This window comes from Antrostomus carolinensis, unplaced genomic scaffold, assembly GCF_000700745.2.
Source record: "Antrostomus carolinensis isolate BGI_N321 unplaced genomic scaffold, ASM70074v2 scaffold4178, whole genome shotgun sequence".
Lineage (NCBI taxonomy): Eukaryota > Metazoa > Chordata > Aves > Caprimulgiformes > Caprimulgidae > Antrostomus > Antrostomus carolinensis.
This window is the reverse complement of record NW_010330733.1, coordinates 14,733-31,242: the sequence shown is the minus strand read 5'-3', so window position 1 is coordinate 31,242 and position 16,510 is coordinate 14,733. Positions and strand designations below refer to the sequence as shown.

The window sequence follows — 16,510 nt, the reverse complement described above, 5'->3', positions numbered from 1 at the left end:
TGTTGTTGCAGGTACAGACTTGCATATGGGCTTCCATATATAGGGATAAATGTTGTATGCATGTATGTATTTAGTCAGTTACAACATCTGTTTTAGCTATCTTATATGTAGCCATGTCAAATGCTTTGCTAGATATTGGGTCCACTAAGTATAAAACTCTGACTCAGTTCAGTTACATTAAAAATTCATTTGAAGCAGAATTTCTTAAAGTTAAAATGATTAGATACTTGTAGTCAGTTTTCTTGTCTTCCTTTCCTCCCAGTTCAATTTCTCTATCCTGAAGTTCAGGAAGGTAGCTCTTGAAAAAATAAAACATCGCTTTGAGTAAAAGAGGTGACAGTATAACAAAGTTGTTTGCCTGTTAGCTTGTACTGATCAAATACAGTATGCTGTTAAAGTCTGCTCTTATTCAGATAAGAACAAAACCTCAATGTCAACACATAATCAAATCTCCTTGGAATTACTTCTGGTGTATGTCAAGGAGGGGGGGAACAAGAATAGAAAATGTGATTTTAATTACTATCACCATTCTGTATTTATGTAAACAAACTAAAACAAATGTGAAGATTTGAAAGCCATTGTCTTTGTTTCACATATACAACATTGTGGGTAATGTATTACTTTTTACTGTTGCTGACTGAAATCATTTGGCCTTTTGCCTTGAGACTTGGAATTGGCAATGAGTCTCTGGAACCACTTACACCTGGGGCAGTGGCTCTGATGTTTGCCAACGTTAACAACTACTTAATGCATATCCTGCAAGACCTGTGGCCAGAGGGCTTTGCTATTTCAGGGGAATATTGGAATGAACAAAGAAATATCAGGAGCTCACTCGACTGTGGGCGTGAGTTAAAGATGTCTCTGTGGCTCGAATTACTGCTTTGCTTTATATGAAGTACTTTGTACTAATAGCTTGCAGATCTTCCTTAAGCATAATTTTATACAATGCACTGTCATAGGCCACAGATATAAAAACTGTTAGGACCTCTATTGTCGTTGTGGTTGTTCTTGTCTTCAGTGGGGCCCTGGATGAAATTTCAGTAATATCAAGTATGAAAATTAAAATAATTATTGTACTGAAGAGCAGAAAAACACTCTAGTGAAACGTAAGCAGGAAGAATATTTATTAACTTTCTTTTACAACTATGAGAGACTTCCTAAAAAGCTAAGAGGTGGGAAAGCTACCTTCTAATAATAACAGAGTATTTATAAAACAGAATGACAGCTCCAAGTGAGAGGAGCAGAGAGTAAGGAAAGAAAGGAGTCATGCAAGATCCAGAAAAAAGGCTTTTTCCATTCCTGGTTGTTCAGAGTGATTTATTTTAGATTTCTAGTCATTCTCTTGGGATGTTATTGGGTTCCAAACATACATCTTTGTTATCTTCCATTAGGTAAAAAAGAGGGGGGAGGGAGAACAGGGATGTTCCGTCAAAACAAGAAAAAAATCATGTCATCCTTAGTAATTTTGTTTCTGTGCTTAAAGGATCCAAAAGACTGAACAAAAGCACTTTGTCAGCTGATCAAACATAAGCTTGATTTATGAATAGTGTCTTTCTAATGCATACAATGAAATTATTATACAGTGCAGATTATTGATTAATATTACTCTGGAATGCTTAATCCTTCATTTTGATTACTTGTTCATTTTTACTAATTAGCTATAATTAAACGTTCTTTAAGGTAACAGAATGTATCTGTTTCCCTAGTGGATTATTAAATATTGCTTTCTTTAGTTATTTTCTATGAGTTTATTGTTGTTTAAAGCTTGTGAAATTTTATGTATTCTGCTAATCTGCAAAACTTGCAAATTTACACATTCCTGCAGCAGTTCCCTAACTGCATGCTTATTTTCTTGTGTGTTTGGTGTATCTCACACTGCGATGTGTTGCATGTGCTTGCTCCTTTTGTCTGGGGCTGCTGTCTGTATTGTTTTGTGCTTCCAGATAGCGGTGGGTGTGCTCGCAAACGTGCTGCAATGTCTGTCACATTAACAGCTGTGAAGAGGGTTCAGAGTTCTCCAAACCTATTGGCCACAGGTATAACTGCTAACCAGCAAGATACTACTCTTCAATGGCTTTTCTAGAGTGTTATGTATTCCTGCAGTATTACTCTGCAAAGAAAGAAGGATAACTGTACTTTCTATTCTACTGACAGGTCTGTTACTTCTACAGCACTCTTTAAAAAGTAGTCTTAATTTCTATCTGCCTATGCTTAAGAGCCATTAATGGGAAAAAAAAAAAAAAAAAAAAAAGGAAGACTTAGGAAAAATCAGTTATTTATAAATTAATTTTGCCTTTAATACATATCTTGGGTTTCATATCCCTGTTTTTTTTCAAAATAGCATAGCATGAAAAGTAGATTTTGTTTATTACAACTTGCTTTAAAAACTCTACTCAAAGGAAAAGAATCTGAATGTTGTTGTAGAATAATCATCAGAAGCCATATTAACTTTACTAAAATCACTTATCAAGCTTGTTTTCCTAAAAATGTTTAAAACAATTAAAACATGCAGAATATTCAGTAGACAGGCAGAACTGCTTCTTAGCAATACTCATGTCTGGTTTTGCGAAATTAAATCTTAATGAGTATCAGCTGCCCAGGTTCACTGGTGAATTAAGTAGTTGCAGGCATAAATCAGTAAAGAATCTTGAGAGGTGTAGACTAATTTACGCTAATCTGAACATGCAATATTCACACCAAACAAGTATAATACAGGAAGCTGAATAAAGAATGAGACAGAAAATAATCACAAGATAAGGTCTTTGTTTTGTAGATCTTTTCAAATATTAGTCTTATATTTGAATATATTATATTAGTCTTATATATAAGGTCTTTGTTTTGTAGATCTTTTCAAATATAAGACTAATCCCCAGGAATAAGAAGTGTTAGAATTTATGAGGCAAATTAAGGTTTGGTTGCCATTCTTTGTCAGGATACTGTAAGGGTTATTAGGATTACTGCTTGTATGTAACTTTAAGAAAACATTGGGTTCTTGTTTCTTAGCTACCCTTCGAACATTTTTATCATTTAAGCATGCAGTGCAAGCCTCTTAATGTTTTGCACTGTTGCACTTAAAATTAATGATAAGTGCTCTTAGTAGTATAATTATTTTACATGAAAAACATTTGTAATTTATTTAGAGATTTTGTAATTTTAGTTTCTGTAGGAGAAAAAAATACTAATATATCTGAATGTAATCAAAGAAACCACCAGAATTTCAAATCTGTTCTGTGCTGGCAGTATGAATGTATCAGTTTCTGTGTTTTGCTTTGAAGTGATGAAGGAAGCATCACACATTCTGGTGTGAAGAAGGAGAGAAAATCCTGACAGAATCTTTAGGCATCTTTCTTGGTTTTGAATTAAACCTTTCCAGCTCATCTTAAAGGAATGATATTTCTTTTGGTATCTAGATTTTAGATGGTAGTATATCACAGTATTTACTGGAAAAACCCACTGCAAATATTTAGTATTGACTGTTTGAAATAGCAGTGATTAAATAACAGTAACTCTCAGCACACTATAACCTGTAGAATTTGTGCAATAAATGTTGCACAGTTACCTATGATCTGATATTCCAAGGTGTACTTAGGTAACAGGAAAGAATTAGGTAATTGAACAAAAACACTACATATTTTTCAAGTTGTGTCCTCATGTTTTTATTTCTAACACAAACTAATATTGGATGTTTCTTTTTCAGGGTCTGATTCTCAGTCTCCAGATTCAGGTAAATAAAACACTGTGTTATTTATTCATCAGTGTAATACCATTTAAGTTGATGAATTACAACAGTCTTCCATTTATTTTATTTCATTACTCCATGCATACACATTCTTTAACAGAAAGCACCACTGAAATTGTAATAATAATTGCAAGTGGTTAAGACCTCAAATTTAGATCTCATTCGAAAGCAGTATTTCTTATAACACAGTATATGTTGTCAGAAAATTAACTGTGTGGGAGAATGCAGACTGCTAATTTGCCACCTTTAGCTTCCGTGGCACTTGCTATTTCATTTTTAGTCCCTTACTCAGGATTGCAAGTTCTGCCCACCCTACTTAGCAGCCTGCTCACATGTGTTACTTTTTCCAGCCTCTTACAATATTGTGTCTTCAAATCTGTAACTTGCTGAGGCAGGATAGTATCTCCCTCTATGTTTGGACAATACCTTGAGGGCTTTTCAGCTCTGAGCATAGACAAAACATTGTGGGTTGGAAAATCAAGTTGTAATTCAGATTTGGAAATAAGAAACCTTATTGGAACAACTAATTGGGTGTTGTGGTGAAATTTGGTGGAACTGTCATGTTCAGCTAACTTTACGTGAGCTGGGATGTTTTTCAAAATCCAACACAGCTGTGAAGTTCCAGAACCTAATCTGTGGAAGTATTTCAGCCTGCTTTATACAGGAGCTGAAGCACCAGCATCTCAAAAGGACTCCTAAGGTTAAAATCCATAGTCTGTATAAATGTTGTGGGCAGATATCAAACTACTACCAGGAGTATTGTCAGTACTTGAGTTTCCCAAATTTTAAAGATAAGTATTTTGTAAAGTATCAGCTTTAGCCCTGTTCTTATAACTTCCATGGTGGTAAGAGCAGCAATGTCAGTTGTGTAGTAGGTAAACTTTTCTGCAATTTGTTTAATAGCTGGGATGCTTTGATGATAACAATATAGAGATGTACTAATAAAAAAAAAAAAAAAAGAAAGTTTTGATTCTCTTTTCTTTTTTCCTCACAAAAGCTTGGAGATCTTACAATGATGGAAGTAGAGAGACACTGAATGGAGATGCTAGCAGTTCATCTCTTACAGCAAAAGGTTTTAGGAGCGTGAGGCCAAATCTACAGGATAAAAAATCACCAACTCAGGTAAAACTGAATACAGCAAATTTCATGCTTTAACACTTGTGTGTGGGTTGTTCTTAGGGAATAGCATATTCAGGGTGGGATACCTCTACAGAACATTGTCCTGATGTCTTCCAGATAGTGCAAATCACCTGTTCATATGGGTTGTTACAAACTGGTTTACTGCATAGATAAAGTATACACCACACAAGATGCATGCCTCCAGGTTAATTACCAGAAATTGCTTTCAGTGAACAAGAAACCAGCTAAATAAAAGTAGGTCATACACAAATAAAAGCTTTCTAGTAGTGTTCCCAGACCTCAAAGAGTATTTATTAATATTTTACGCTCAGATAAATGCATCAGTCATCAAAATAATATCTGAGGATAAAGTTTTATTAATTTTAAGGTAGACAAATGTTACTGCCTGTTTTGTAGAACAATATAATTAGATCACATTTAAAAAAAAGACACTTAACTTGGAAACATATTTATCTGTACAAAAAAGATCAAAATACCAATGCCAATACTGTCTCTGTTACTATTTTAATTCAAGGTTTAAGAGGATCTGTGTGTTTTATATAAGCGTGTTACCTGTGAATAATAGCTTGTTATCTAAGATCATGGAGTACATTTTGGAAATTACTTACATATGTGAACAATTTCATGGTAACAATTCTTGTTCAGTGTAATAATTGTTTTTTTAAAAGAAAATGAACTATTTGGGGCTCCTTTCTGATCTCAGTTTATTCTGAGCAAATGGAACATCTGGCTTTATAAACACAAGCTGTACAGCTAGAGGTGGTGGGAACCTGACCAATTCAATTGCCCATTGAATTGAGCAGTGTTGGGATGAAGCCCCTTAAGTTGCTAGTTCCTTTATTTAAAGATAAAAATCAAACTCAGTTATATCTCCTGCTAACATTTACTTTCTTTCTGTTTCTTCTTCAATGTTGTTTTGCTGTGTGTGGATGCTTTTGGCAAATAAGGCACCTCTGCCACCTCCTAGAAAAGAAAGTTTTCGGAAAGCAAGAGTAACTAATCACAAGAACGAAATTAATCTCCAGGCAGTAACAACCAGTCCAGCTAAACACCTTCCCATAGATACTGCCTCTTACACTAACGAGAAGTCTGTCCAGAAGACAATGTCTTCTCAAATATCTAACACAAGTGTGTCCTATGCACAAAAAATCACTAAACCACTGACCTCAATCCCCAGTGCAGGCACAAGCACAGTAGCTGGTATTAGTACTACTCTCCATCAAGGCCAAAGGCAACAGTCTCAAAAACGTAAGGTATCTACCCTGAAATTAACCCAGACACGTGACCCAGCAAGTAGCATTCATTGTAATACACAACAACAGCTCAAGCCTGTTGAAGTGACAGTATTTCCACAAAGGCCTGTCTCACCTGCCTGTAACCCTGTGCCTGAGATACACACAGCATCTCTTTCCGTTCAGATAGCTCCCATCCCTGACAATAAAGCAGAGCCTGAAATCCAAGAACATCCACCTAGTATTTCTCCAGACACTTCAAAGATGTCTTCAAAGGATTTGGGACAAAAGTCTACAGTTCTTCCTTCTTCACAGGCTGCAGAATGCCATGTGGTATATTTAATTTTTCCATCTTTTATTTTAGATCATTCATGAATCACTTAATAACCCTCTGTTTAGTTCTACTTACATTATCAAACTTAGACCTTGTGTTTTCTGGGTAAAACTACCTGTCATATGGATCAAAACAGAAATGAACAAAACGCACTCTTTGGAAGACTATCGCAAAAAAAAAGTTAACCTAACTCTGCTGGAAGGTAGACTTCTTTGTTGCTGTATGAGCACTTTATGGAGTGCAAATGCACAACAGGAAATTAATGAATTGTAGGTGAAGCGTCTGCTTAAGTAGCTCTTCCTATAGGGGGTTGCATTACAGTGTTATGCTGCCATAGGTGCCAGAAGGATCAAGTATGGATAGAAAAGAGTTGGGTTGGGGTGAGGGTTCTACAAATGCTGCTCTGCCAGTTTGCTAGGGCCACCAAAAATATATTTTCTCAGTTCATGCTTTCTGCGAGGCTGGTCAATGCTCTCTGCAATGTGTCCTATGCAGTGGTGCTTTTTAAAGAAAATGAGCTGATAAAAATCTCTGTCAACCACCTCTACATGAAGCATCACAAGGCACTGAACTTTTAAGTGTATACCTATACCTCCTGAGATGAAAACTCTTTGTTAACTACACAGATCTCATCTAGGATGAATGGGAGTATTAAGCACACAGTATAGGACCAGAGGAGTCTGAGAAGGGTTTATTTGCATTCAGAAAGTTACCAAGTCAAATAAAATAAGCCTGGGAGCAGTAAAGCAGCACCAAATACATACTAGGCAAAAGGAGAGCTCTGAATAAACTTTGTTATTTCTACTCTGCTTTACCTAGTCATGTTAAGATGTTTCTATTTTAGAAGTTAATTATTCTAGTATATCTACCAATATACCGGCTTATCTGAGTTTGAAAGCCCTTCAGGTGGAGGTAGGGATTGCTGCAGGTCTAGGCATATCTGCCTCAGAGCTTTGTTTGAGTGAGGACCCCATCATGGCCAATTTTTGTTCATCTAGTTCTGCTGAAAACAGCGGGGCTACTCTGAAGTAAATACGGCACAAACTTGTGAAATTAAAGTCCCTTGGCAGCCCTGTTGTTAATAGTAGTAACACATCTGCTCTCTCAGACTGTGGTGCTTTCAGAGCATCACATTCAACCAGGTCTTTACTCTGGAAGCCACAAGTATGTGCATTAGGTACAAGATAGTTTTGCAAATCAGTTTCCCCTTCAACACCCAAGTCTATGTCAATTTCCCCCTTCAACTCCCAAGTAAAAATTTTTATCAGAACAAAGCTCTGTGAAATTATATAGCAACAATTTGCAGTGCTGCTTCTGAAATCACTCCATTAACAAATGGGAGCACAGAAGATTTAATCACACTTGTCTTTCTCAAGATTAGAGACAAAACTATCATTCTATTAGGCTACATAAAATTTAGAAAATTTTGAGAAGAACAAGTTGCTTTGCCCTTGAGAACCAGTTTGCTACTTGCTTATTTTTGTCAAGCAGAATGGGTCAGTTCAAGCAAGAGCCACAGTAAAGAAATCGTGTCAGAAGCAGTAATGAAGGCTGAGTAAGGGCTTTTTCTGGTAGATAGGGCAGGTATGAAGATGATAGGATAAAGGCCTGCAAGCCTTCTAAATGTGGGCATCAAAGGATATGGTCAGACAGTAGAACAGGTGTAGGTGTGGCCAATACAACTTAGGCATCTGTGTTTTCACTTAGAAATAATTGTTCAGCCTTTTAGCAGTATGATGCATTATATATGCTCAGAAAAATCAAAATACCTCTCAGACAGAAAGTAGTTTTATGACACCTAACGAGAGTTATGGGAAATACCTTTTTTATGATCCAGAATAATACTCAAACTCTAATCAGAATGACTAGAAATAATTTATCTTCTAGGTACTTTTTCTTTAGAGTTTTAAAAGTCAAATCAAATTTTGCAATTCTTTTTTATTTTAAGATTTCTTGGTTTCACTATGAGCTGAAAAAAATAAGAATAGTAGCTGTGACTTGTTTGGCAATTCTACACTTTTTTTTTTTGCTTTCTCTTTGGTTTCAGTGCGTGGGAAGAATGATCAGAAATTTGGCAACTGGGTTGCTTTCAATAAAATTATAAAAAATTCAGTTTATCACCAGGATCATTAAGGAATGTAGCCAGCTTTTCAAACTCTATCCATTTATTGATCTCTTGCCTGCAAAATTCAGCTGACATCCTCCCTGATGTTCAACTTTGAAAAACATTAGATGAAGAGGTGTATCTGGCATCACAATCAAGTCATGGAGCCAGCGAGTTTTGCTAGCTCTGTGTTAAAATACATACCTAAAACTAGTGTAGAAACCAGCATGTGAAGGGGTGTAAAATTCTGCATCAGGTGAGGTCCCAAAGCCAAGATACCATGGGCTACAGTTAGAAATTAAGGCTACAGCTGTATGTGTAAAAAGATTTATTTTCCAACTCAGATCTCTGATTTCTTTTCTGACTCAGATCTCTGGTTGAAATCTTGGAACTGTTGTAACTAATGCCAAAACTTATGACCCCCATTAGCCCTGTATCTCATGGTACTTGCAAAGTTGACAATTTCTCTTGCATAGACAAATTAACTTAACAGTATACTGTGCATGATAGTACTTTGATTTTTAAAATTGCTTTAGATTTGCAAGCTCTACTGGACTTTGTACACCAGTTGAAATACTTTTGTATATGCAGATCATAGGTTGTTATGTTAATATATATCCTCTCAGGATGCTCTCAGACTGTAGATTAGGCCCACCAGCAATGTTCAAAGCTGCCACAGAAACTCTCAGAACCCAAATATGCTGTAAAAACAAACTCTCCCTGTGCATCTGGGTTTATGTGTGTGGAGGAGACTGAGGTAAGATTGACTAATCATCACTTCTTAAGAGGTGATGAATGAGAAATGTTGTGTGTGTGTGGGTACCTGTGTGTGTAGGGATCATGTACAAACATGTCACACCGTATGAAAAAATACAGCCAAGAGAGAGCTTGTATGGTCCAACTTCATGCACAACAGTTTTGCAGTATTCTTTAATACTGCATCTTGTTTGTGCTTCTATTTGCAAGGAGCAAGCAGAAGTGTGGTATGACTCACCAAGTGACATTTTGTAAACATTCTTGCTCAGAGAAAGGTTAAAACATCTTAAAGTATACATGAAAAGAGAAGCATTGAAGTTAATCAATATTAGGAGGTTTTTTATATTATTACAGTCTCAAGAGATGCTGCTGCTCTGTACTGTACTGCAGGTACAGAAGTAATTTGGTCTATTTCAACAGAGAAATTAGTATTTGTTAGCATGAGACTGATGAAGAGCTCTGAGCTGCATCTTCTGAAATAAACACCTGGTATTTTTCTGTTCATTTTGTTCCTGGGTTCATAAGTTTCCTCTTGTTCTAGTTACCACTCTCTAAAACTGAAGATGCAAAACATTTGTCTTGTTTTTTTGAATTCCACAGATGAATGGAAAAGTGTTTCTTTTGCCAGCCTTATAGCTGTTGACAAGTGAATCAAGGCAAATAAGCCTGGAATTCAAAAAATTGTTTCTGAATTGGTTTATCTAATACATTACTGTTTGTTAGGTATTGACAATACATGGAGTGATGTAGAAGGGAGAGAAGAGAGGTTTCAATATTTTGGGGACAGACAGCAAGCAAAGAAAATTGAGCATATAATTTTCATTTTAAGTTCTCTATCGCTACTGTGGTTTTGCACAAGGGCTGAACTCCAGCTCCTTGTAGTGACTTTAGAGTAAGAGACCTAGGTAGGAGAAATGGGCATAGCAATATAACTTGCAGCATCAGTTTGGAGATTTTTTGACATCAGCTTTTAACAATTAAAAATAGAGGTATTTTTACCCATTTGTGCAAGTGTATGGCTGTAATTTGATTGTTGACTACTAAACTCTATGTATTAACAAAATGAGTTTATTCACTTACTCTGAGTCGTCTTATCTGTGTCTTGACTGTTGAAGCAAGGCCAGCACTTTGGTGTCATTAGTAATCTCACACCACTCCCCAGAGATCTTGCATTAAAATGAAAGATGACTGGGTTTGAAACCCATACTAGGGTCACCTGTCTACTTCATGTGAATTGGGTAGCAACTAGATTCTTCAGGCCTGACATTTTACTTCTTGATGGAAGTTGAACATTGCTAAGGACCAGCAGAAAGCTGCGCTTGAGACCTTCAAATCATTTCCAGATTGTGATGACATTTATCTCTCAAGTGTTGTGCCACAACCCAAGATAATTATGTAGTCTAACTAGTTTTTCATCATTCTAATTTATTAAGTGCTTGTTTGGCATTTAATCCACCTGTCTTCTGCTAGCATTTCTTGTGCTATAACAATAATAATAAAGCTAATCTGAAGCACACTGGAGCTGGTTTTAAAAGTTTTCTGGAATGCATTCAGCCTTGTCCTGCTGTATTTTTCACACTAATGAGAAATATGGATCAATAATAGCCAAACATATCTTTTTAGAGTTTACCAGCACTCCATGTTTTTTAAATGGTTTAATCAGTTTTTGAGAATAATGCTGGTTTAAATCACTATTTCAGCCAGTCTTTCCCAGAGTGATGGTTGTACCTACAACAGAATTCTAGAACCAGGCAGAATATTCAAGTTTTACTCCACAAAGCTGAGAAACTTCATATTGGAAGTCAGTACCTAGAATTGTTGCATTCCTTCTACCCATGTTGTAAGAATGATAACTATATCTTTCTAAGAATTTGGCTTGATTGAATCAGCAGTTAGTTGCCAAACACAATTAATTCTTTAAGCACTCAATTTCACTAGCTCTCTGGATGCACCCTGAATATCTGTTCTTGTGTTGTCCCTCCCTTCTTTTCTCAAGCATGTAGGCAGTCTTCTTAGTTCAAAGCCAGAAGGCTTACTAGGTTTCTCACATCTCCAAAATTTTCTGTTATTTTAACAATTTAGGGATCAATTGACATATCTTGGCTCAGTCATATGTAACTTTTCTTCTAGGGATGCTGATAGGATATCTGGCCTCAAGAACTTCAGAGCTTCACATTGGCTCTGCCTCATAATTGCATTATGATCTCTTAGTACATGTCTTTTGCTGGAGATCCTGAATTATGACATGGATGATGAAATTCATCATGAATAATGGTGTCTTCCCTTTATGTATTTGTGAAATGAAATTACTGGTTTTTATATGTGTATGTAAATGCACACATCTTAAACCCCTGATATACTATGCTGTGTAACCGACCATTTCACATCTGCATACAATTGCTTTTCATTAAATTGTTTTAATAATATTCCATTGTTCTTTTGAAGTTTCCATTGGCAAATTAGTTATCTCTAAAGATCCTATCTCCTTTCACAGTGATACAGTCAATTATTGATTTTCTGATTAAGAAGTAATCTGTTCAGATTTACTGTATGGAAAGATTTTTTAATTTTTTTTTTTCGCTTGTAGATTTGAAACATTACTGTGAATAAGATTTGGATTTTAAGCTGTTTGTTTGACTAAGTTTCTTCACTGTTTCAACTGCAGATTTTAACAGCATCTTCTGGCTATTTTTGTGTACCCCAGATGTCCAGTAATGCCGAAGAGTTCTTTTGAACCATTTGGAACAAGTGACGGATGTCTGTTCACATGCTTAAGATTCTTTTCTGAAATGCTTATTCATAGGGATGGTCCCATTGACCTCAGTAAGGTTATTTGTGTAAATTCTAGTTGATCTCGGCAAGAATTATGGAACTGGACCCTCAGTGACCTCTCATAAGTACCACGATCTGGGTTGTGTTCCAAGTCTTCCATAAGGGCTTTAGAAGATATTTTCAGATTTTGGATTAAAATGCCAAAATGGCATTTTAATCTGATGGCTTGAAACATTTTTTGAATCATTAGAGTTAAAGATATCTGCCTATTCTGAGCATAGGAAATAACCATAATACTATTGATAACAATGTGGTATCTATGAGTAAATGTTGCTTTTTAAAGTATTAACTACTGCATATGGTAATGCTTACTGCCCTCTATTTTACATAAATTTAAAATCCCAAACACACTTGCCTTGCAACTATTCCAGAATTCCTCAGCCCTATCAAAAGTGAAACCATTAGTGCTGAAGTAGGCAGTATTTTGACATACTTCAGGAACTGATTGAAAGCTTGAGGCTAATAGGGAGTGTAGAAGGATTTGCGTGCCTGTTTAACAAAGATGCCAACACGCTTTTCATTTCTCTTTAATTCAAGAAGAAGTTGCAGATGCACAAAGCCAGTTTCAGGACTAGTTTAAACCCAGTGTCCTGTGTTTGATTTGAAATAACAAAACGTAAAGCTCATACATTGCGCAGCAATTTTCAGAAGCACTCTTATGAGGATGTTCCCTTATACTCTTAAGTAATTACACTAAAGCCAAACTAGCATGTTTTGTTTCAGCATAAAGCCATCCTTGTCCTGTTCTTGTGCTCCCAGTCTTTGTTGTTCCTCAGATTTATACCAGTTACCCTATCAATTCTTGTGTCCTCTAATGTTGAAAAGGCTCCTATGCATACACCTTATCCAGTAGGCTGACAGGGTGCTTCCAGGGTGCTTGGAAATTCTAACATCATCCAAATGTTTTTATTAGAGAGGCAGTGGAGAAGATGTATTCTGTCTCAAGAGGCATAAAAGTCCACAACCTATTGCTTGCAGATCATATGAACATTCAACTTTATTGTTTCCATTTAGCTTGCAGTCCTGCCCATCTGTTTATTGCAGTTAAGTTCAAAATGATCCCTGTCCTTTTACAGAAAAGAGAACATTTACAGAGGTCAGACTTGTGGATTCTTTTTTCCTTTTACAAACAAAATGAAAATTATGTTCTCTAGCCTCATATTACAAAATATAAAATAGTGTGAACCTTCTCAATGCACAATGGAGATCATTAATATAGGCAGTACATTATGAATATTCATCCCCAGCACACTATGGTTTCTGGCATTGCTTCCACTAGTATTTAATGCATTAATTTATTTTATGTTTTCCTATTTTAGAATAGAGTGTGGTTGATTTATTTCCTAATCCATGTGAATGCGAACTTCCTCGGGCTGCTGAAAAGCTTAACTTTTGTAATTCTCCTACACACAGCAAGAGGCAAATGGAAAAGTTTTTTATTCATTTGGTAATGTGTTTCTTATTTTTTTTTCCCTCAAATCTCAGCTTGGAAACCAGAAAGTAACTGCCCCTGTGATGGAGGTAAATGCTTCACAGACACACAGACAAACAGCAACAGAAGCTTCTCCACTGCCTCTTCCTCCTCCTGTGGTACCAGTTAACAGAGCCTCTTTCTCACCAGACAGTGCAACCCATCTAGTACCATGTTCCTTACCAACGCTTGATGATTTTTTGCCTTCACGCTTTTATAAAAGCCCAGCCCTTTCACAATTTTCTTATAAATCCCCATACCTAGCTTCTGAAAGTATTATCCACAGGAACGAAACAGCCTCTGTAAGCACAGATTCTGCCATGAGTGAGTGCTCCTCCTGCACAGTGAGTGAGTCCTCCACAGCCATTCTAGATGAGCTGCAGACCTGTAGCTATGATACTACTGACTGCTCTGAAACACCTTCCCCAACCTTGAGCCAGATGTCTGCTGTGTCAGATGGCACCACCTTAACCAACACTGCTGCCACTTCTCATGTAATTATGCTTCCTTTTTTCCTCCTCCATTTTGTTCAAACAGGTTGTCAGAGGGGAAAAGAATTCAAACTTATCTGTTATCCCATTACACAGACAAGTATTCCATTAGTAGTTTTCTGTGTTCGCAGTCTGACAGTGTATTTTGCAATGGTTGTTAAAAAAAAAAAACAAACATTGGCATAGCAGATTTGGTAATAGAAAAAAGATACTAAGTTTCTGCACAGTTGTGTGGTCAGCTAAGGTGTACCAAATACTTTGCTTAAAATAAATGAAAAAAAAATCAATAAATATCTGTTCCAAATGTATTAAAAACAAGAAGTCTGTAGAGTTTTAAGAGAGCTGTTTAAAATATTGTTAGCAACGTACAGGTTTGTGGAGTTTGTAGCCTCTGGCCTACCACTGGTTTTGGTTTATACTGAGGTACAGATTTCAGTAATATAACTTGTAAATTTGTAGTAAATATTGGCAATATTTAACAGAGTTTTTTCCCCAGCCATGACCACTGACTGCACAAAACTGTTTTTTCTCTCCTCTGACTAATCTTTTCCTCTCCTAAGGGCAGTTTTTTACAGGATCGAACTTCATAAATAATCTTGTAGTACCCAAGTGTCCTGTTACTTCCCTCTTGGTTAAGTCAACCAAAAAAACAGCATGCAATTAGACATTTTATACATACATTCACTTTTCTGTACCATAATACACTCCTATATGGGTAGAAAAAAGGAATTTGGGTCAAATCCAGATAATTTCTTATTTCTTTTGAGATTATCTGCATGATTAAAATGAGTCGGAACAAAGCCTTCATTTAGATTGAGCAATTTGTTGCTGAATTACAACATAGAGAGGTGTTCTGAGACCAAAGTTTTACTGGGTCACAACAGTGTTCAGACTGTGTACAAATATTTCAGCATGCTATCATTTTCAAGTCTGAAAACAACAAACAATGTATATCTTTTTGAAGTCTCATGTGTATTTTATAAAAAGTATTTAGAGCCCAAACTTGCACATAGTCACCTGGAAAGGCAAGGATCTGTTGTCAGTGCTCTGGATGCTGCTAGAAAAAATATTAATAGTAACAGGCATATAAAAGCTGTCATTTTTAACTCTTGCAACACAGCTCTGAAACTTTTTTTTTTTTTTTTTAAGAATCAGTACTGTGAATATGTGTACATCTCAGTAGTTGTAACCAAAGATACCATAATCAATATAGATTGGTATGTGCAAATAAGGCACAATCACTACATGACCATTTACTAGCTATGGGAAACAAGGAACATGTATATTTTTCTTCTAACCCACTTCTAAAATACTCAGCTGGCTGTATTTGTTTTCTTTGAGTACCATTTTTATAAGCTAAAGTGAACAGTCCTTCCTTCTCCTTTTTTGGGTAGTCTCCCTGTACAGGAATATGTTATGGTCAGGTCTGACCAACACTTTCTCTCTTAGACATGGCAGGGATGAAAATAACAGTTGTTGACCATTAATGAACATAGTTGTTGACCATTAATGGTCAAAGAGAAAGAATAAGTCTCCCACCAACTGACAAATCCCAAAACAGTCCGAAAAGCCCCACAGAGCTGGCAAGACCCACCTCTGCAGTGCAGAAAAGTCTTTGTCTCCCATCCTCTGTAGAGAAGGGCCAGATGACTATAATGTATCTGTGAAATGAGAAAACGATGGGGGAAGCTGGTGGCGTGCACACGTGTGCTGCTAGTGACTCTACTCCTGTAATGACCTTCATTCTCAAAGGAGACTCCTGTTGGTTTTGTAGTTGAAAACCACTGAGAGAACAATAAAAGTATTGAATTATGCCATCCAGCACTTTGCCCACATGAGACAGAACCATGCTTTCTAAGACATTATGTCCACATTGGGAATGGTTGTTTATTCTTGAGATCCTTAACAAGAGCTTAGGCAAAAAGATTTTACAGCAGATCTTCTGAGAAGAAGAAACAGCATCAGAAAGAGCTGAATCAACAAAATTGTAAAATATTCTAAGCAAAAGACAGAGCTAAACATAAAACTGTGGTTAATTAGCTATAATTTTAGTCACAGATTACAGCTTCTTTGAAAACCTGAAGTATGAGAATTGTAATTCTTATTTGGGCCTATGCTTAGAATTGGAGTTAACATCAGAAAACAACTGGTTTTGGAAACTATTTTTTCTGATTCTATTCCAATTATGAACATTTCCCTTATAAAGTAATTTTATAATAAATGGGTTCTTTTTTATTATGTAGTTTAAAATTGTGGAATCTAATGGAAACTTGGAAATGGAAGTGCACATTAGATTTTGCCCTTTCCTAAGTTCCAGGACTGTCTTAAGCTTCCAGAATTGATCCTCAGTATTTTAACCTAATTCAGTGTTTTGAAGCCAAGGGTGTGCTGTGCAGTGTTGTTGCACAAAA

The 16,510-nt window shown here is 36.2% G+C and overlaps 1 protein-coding gene across 1 annotated transcript in view; it reads left to right on the top strand.

The window, feature by feature from the left end:
• Positions 1-612: 612 nt before the first annotated feature.
• The window catches only part of LOC104528849 (uncharacterized), a gene marked incomplete at its 3' end in the record, with an annotated part of 28,499 nt that continues 12,601 nt past the window's right edge, over positions 613-16,510 (top strand). Inside the window, exons 1-5 of the mRNA XM_010172992.2 lie at positions 613-844; positions 1,944-2,036; positions 3,698-3,724; positions 4,737-4,861; positions 5,827-6,444. Of these exons, the coding sequence (XP_010171294.2) occupies positions 613-844; positions 1,944-2,036; positions 3,698-3,724; positions 4,737-4,861; positions 5,827-6,444 (1,095 nt within the window). The remainder of the gene's footprint in view (positions 845-1,943; positions 2,037-3,697; positions 3,725-4,736; positions 4,862-5,826; positions 6,445-16,510) is intronic.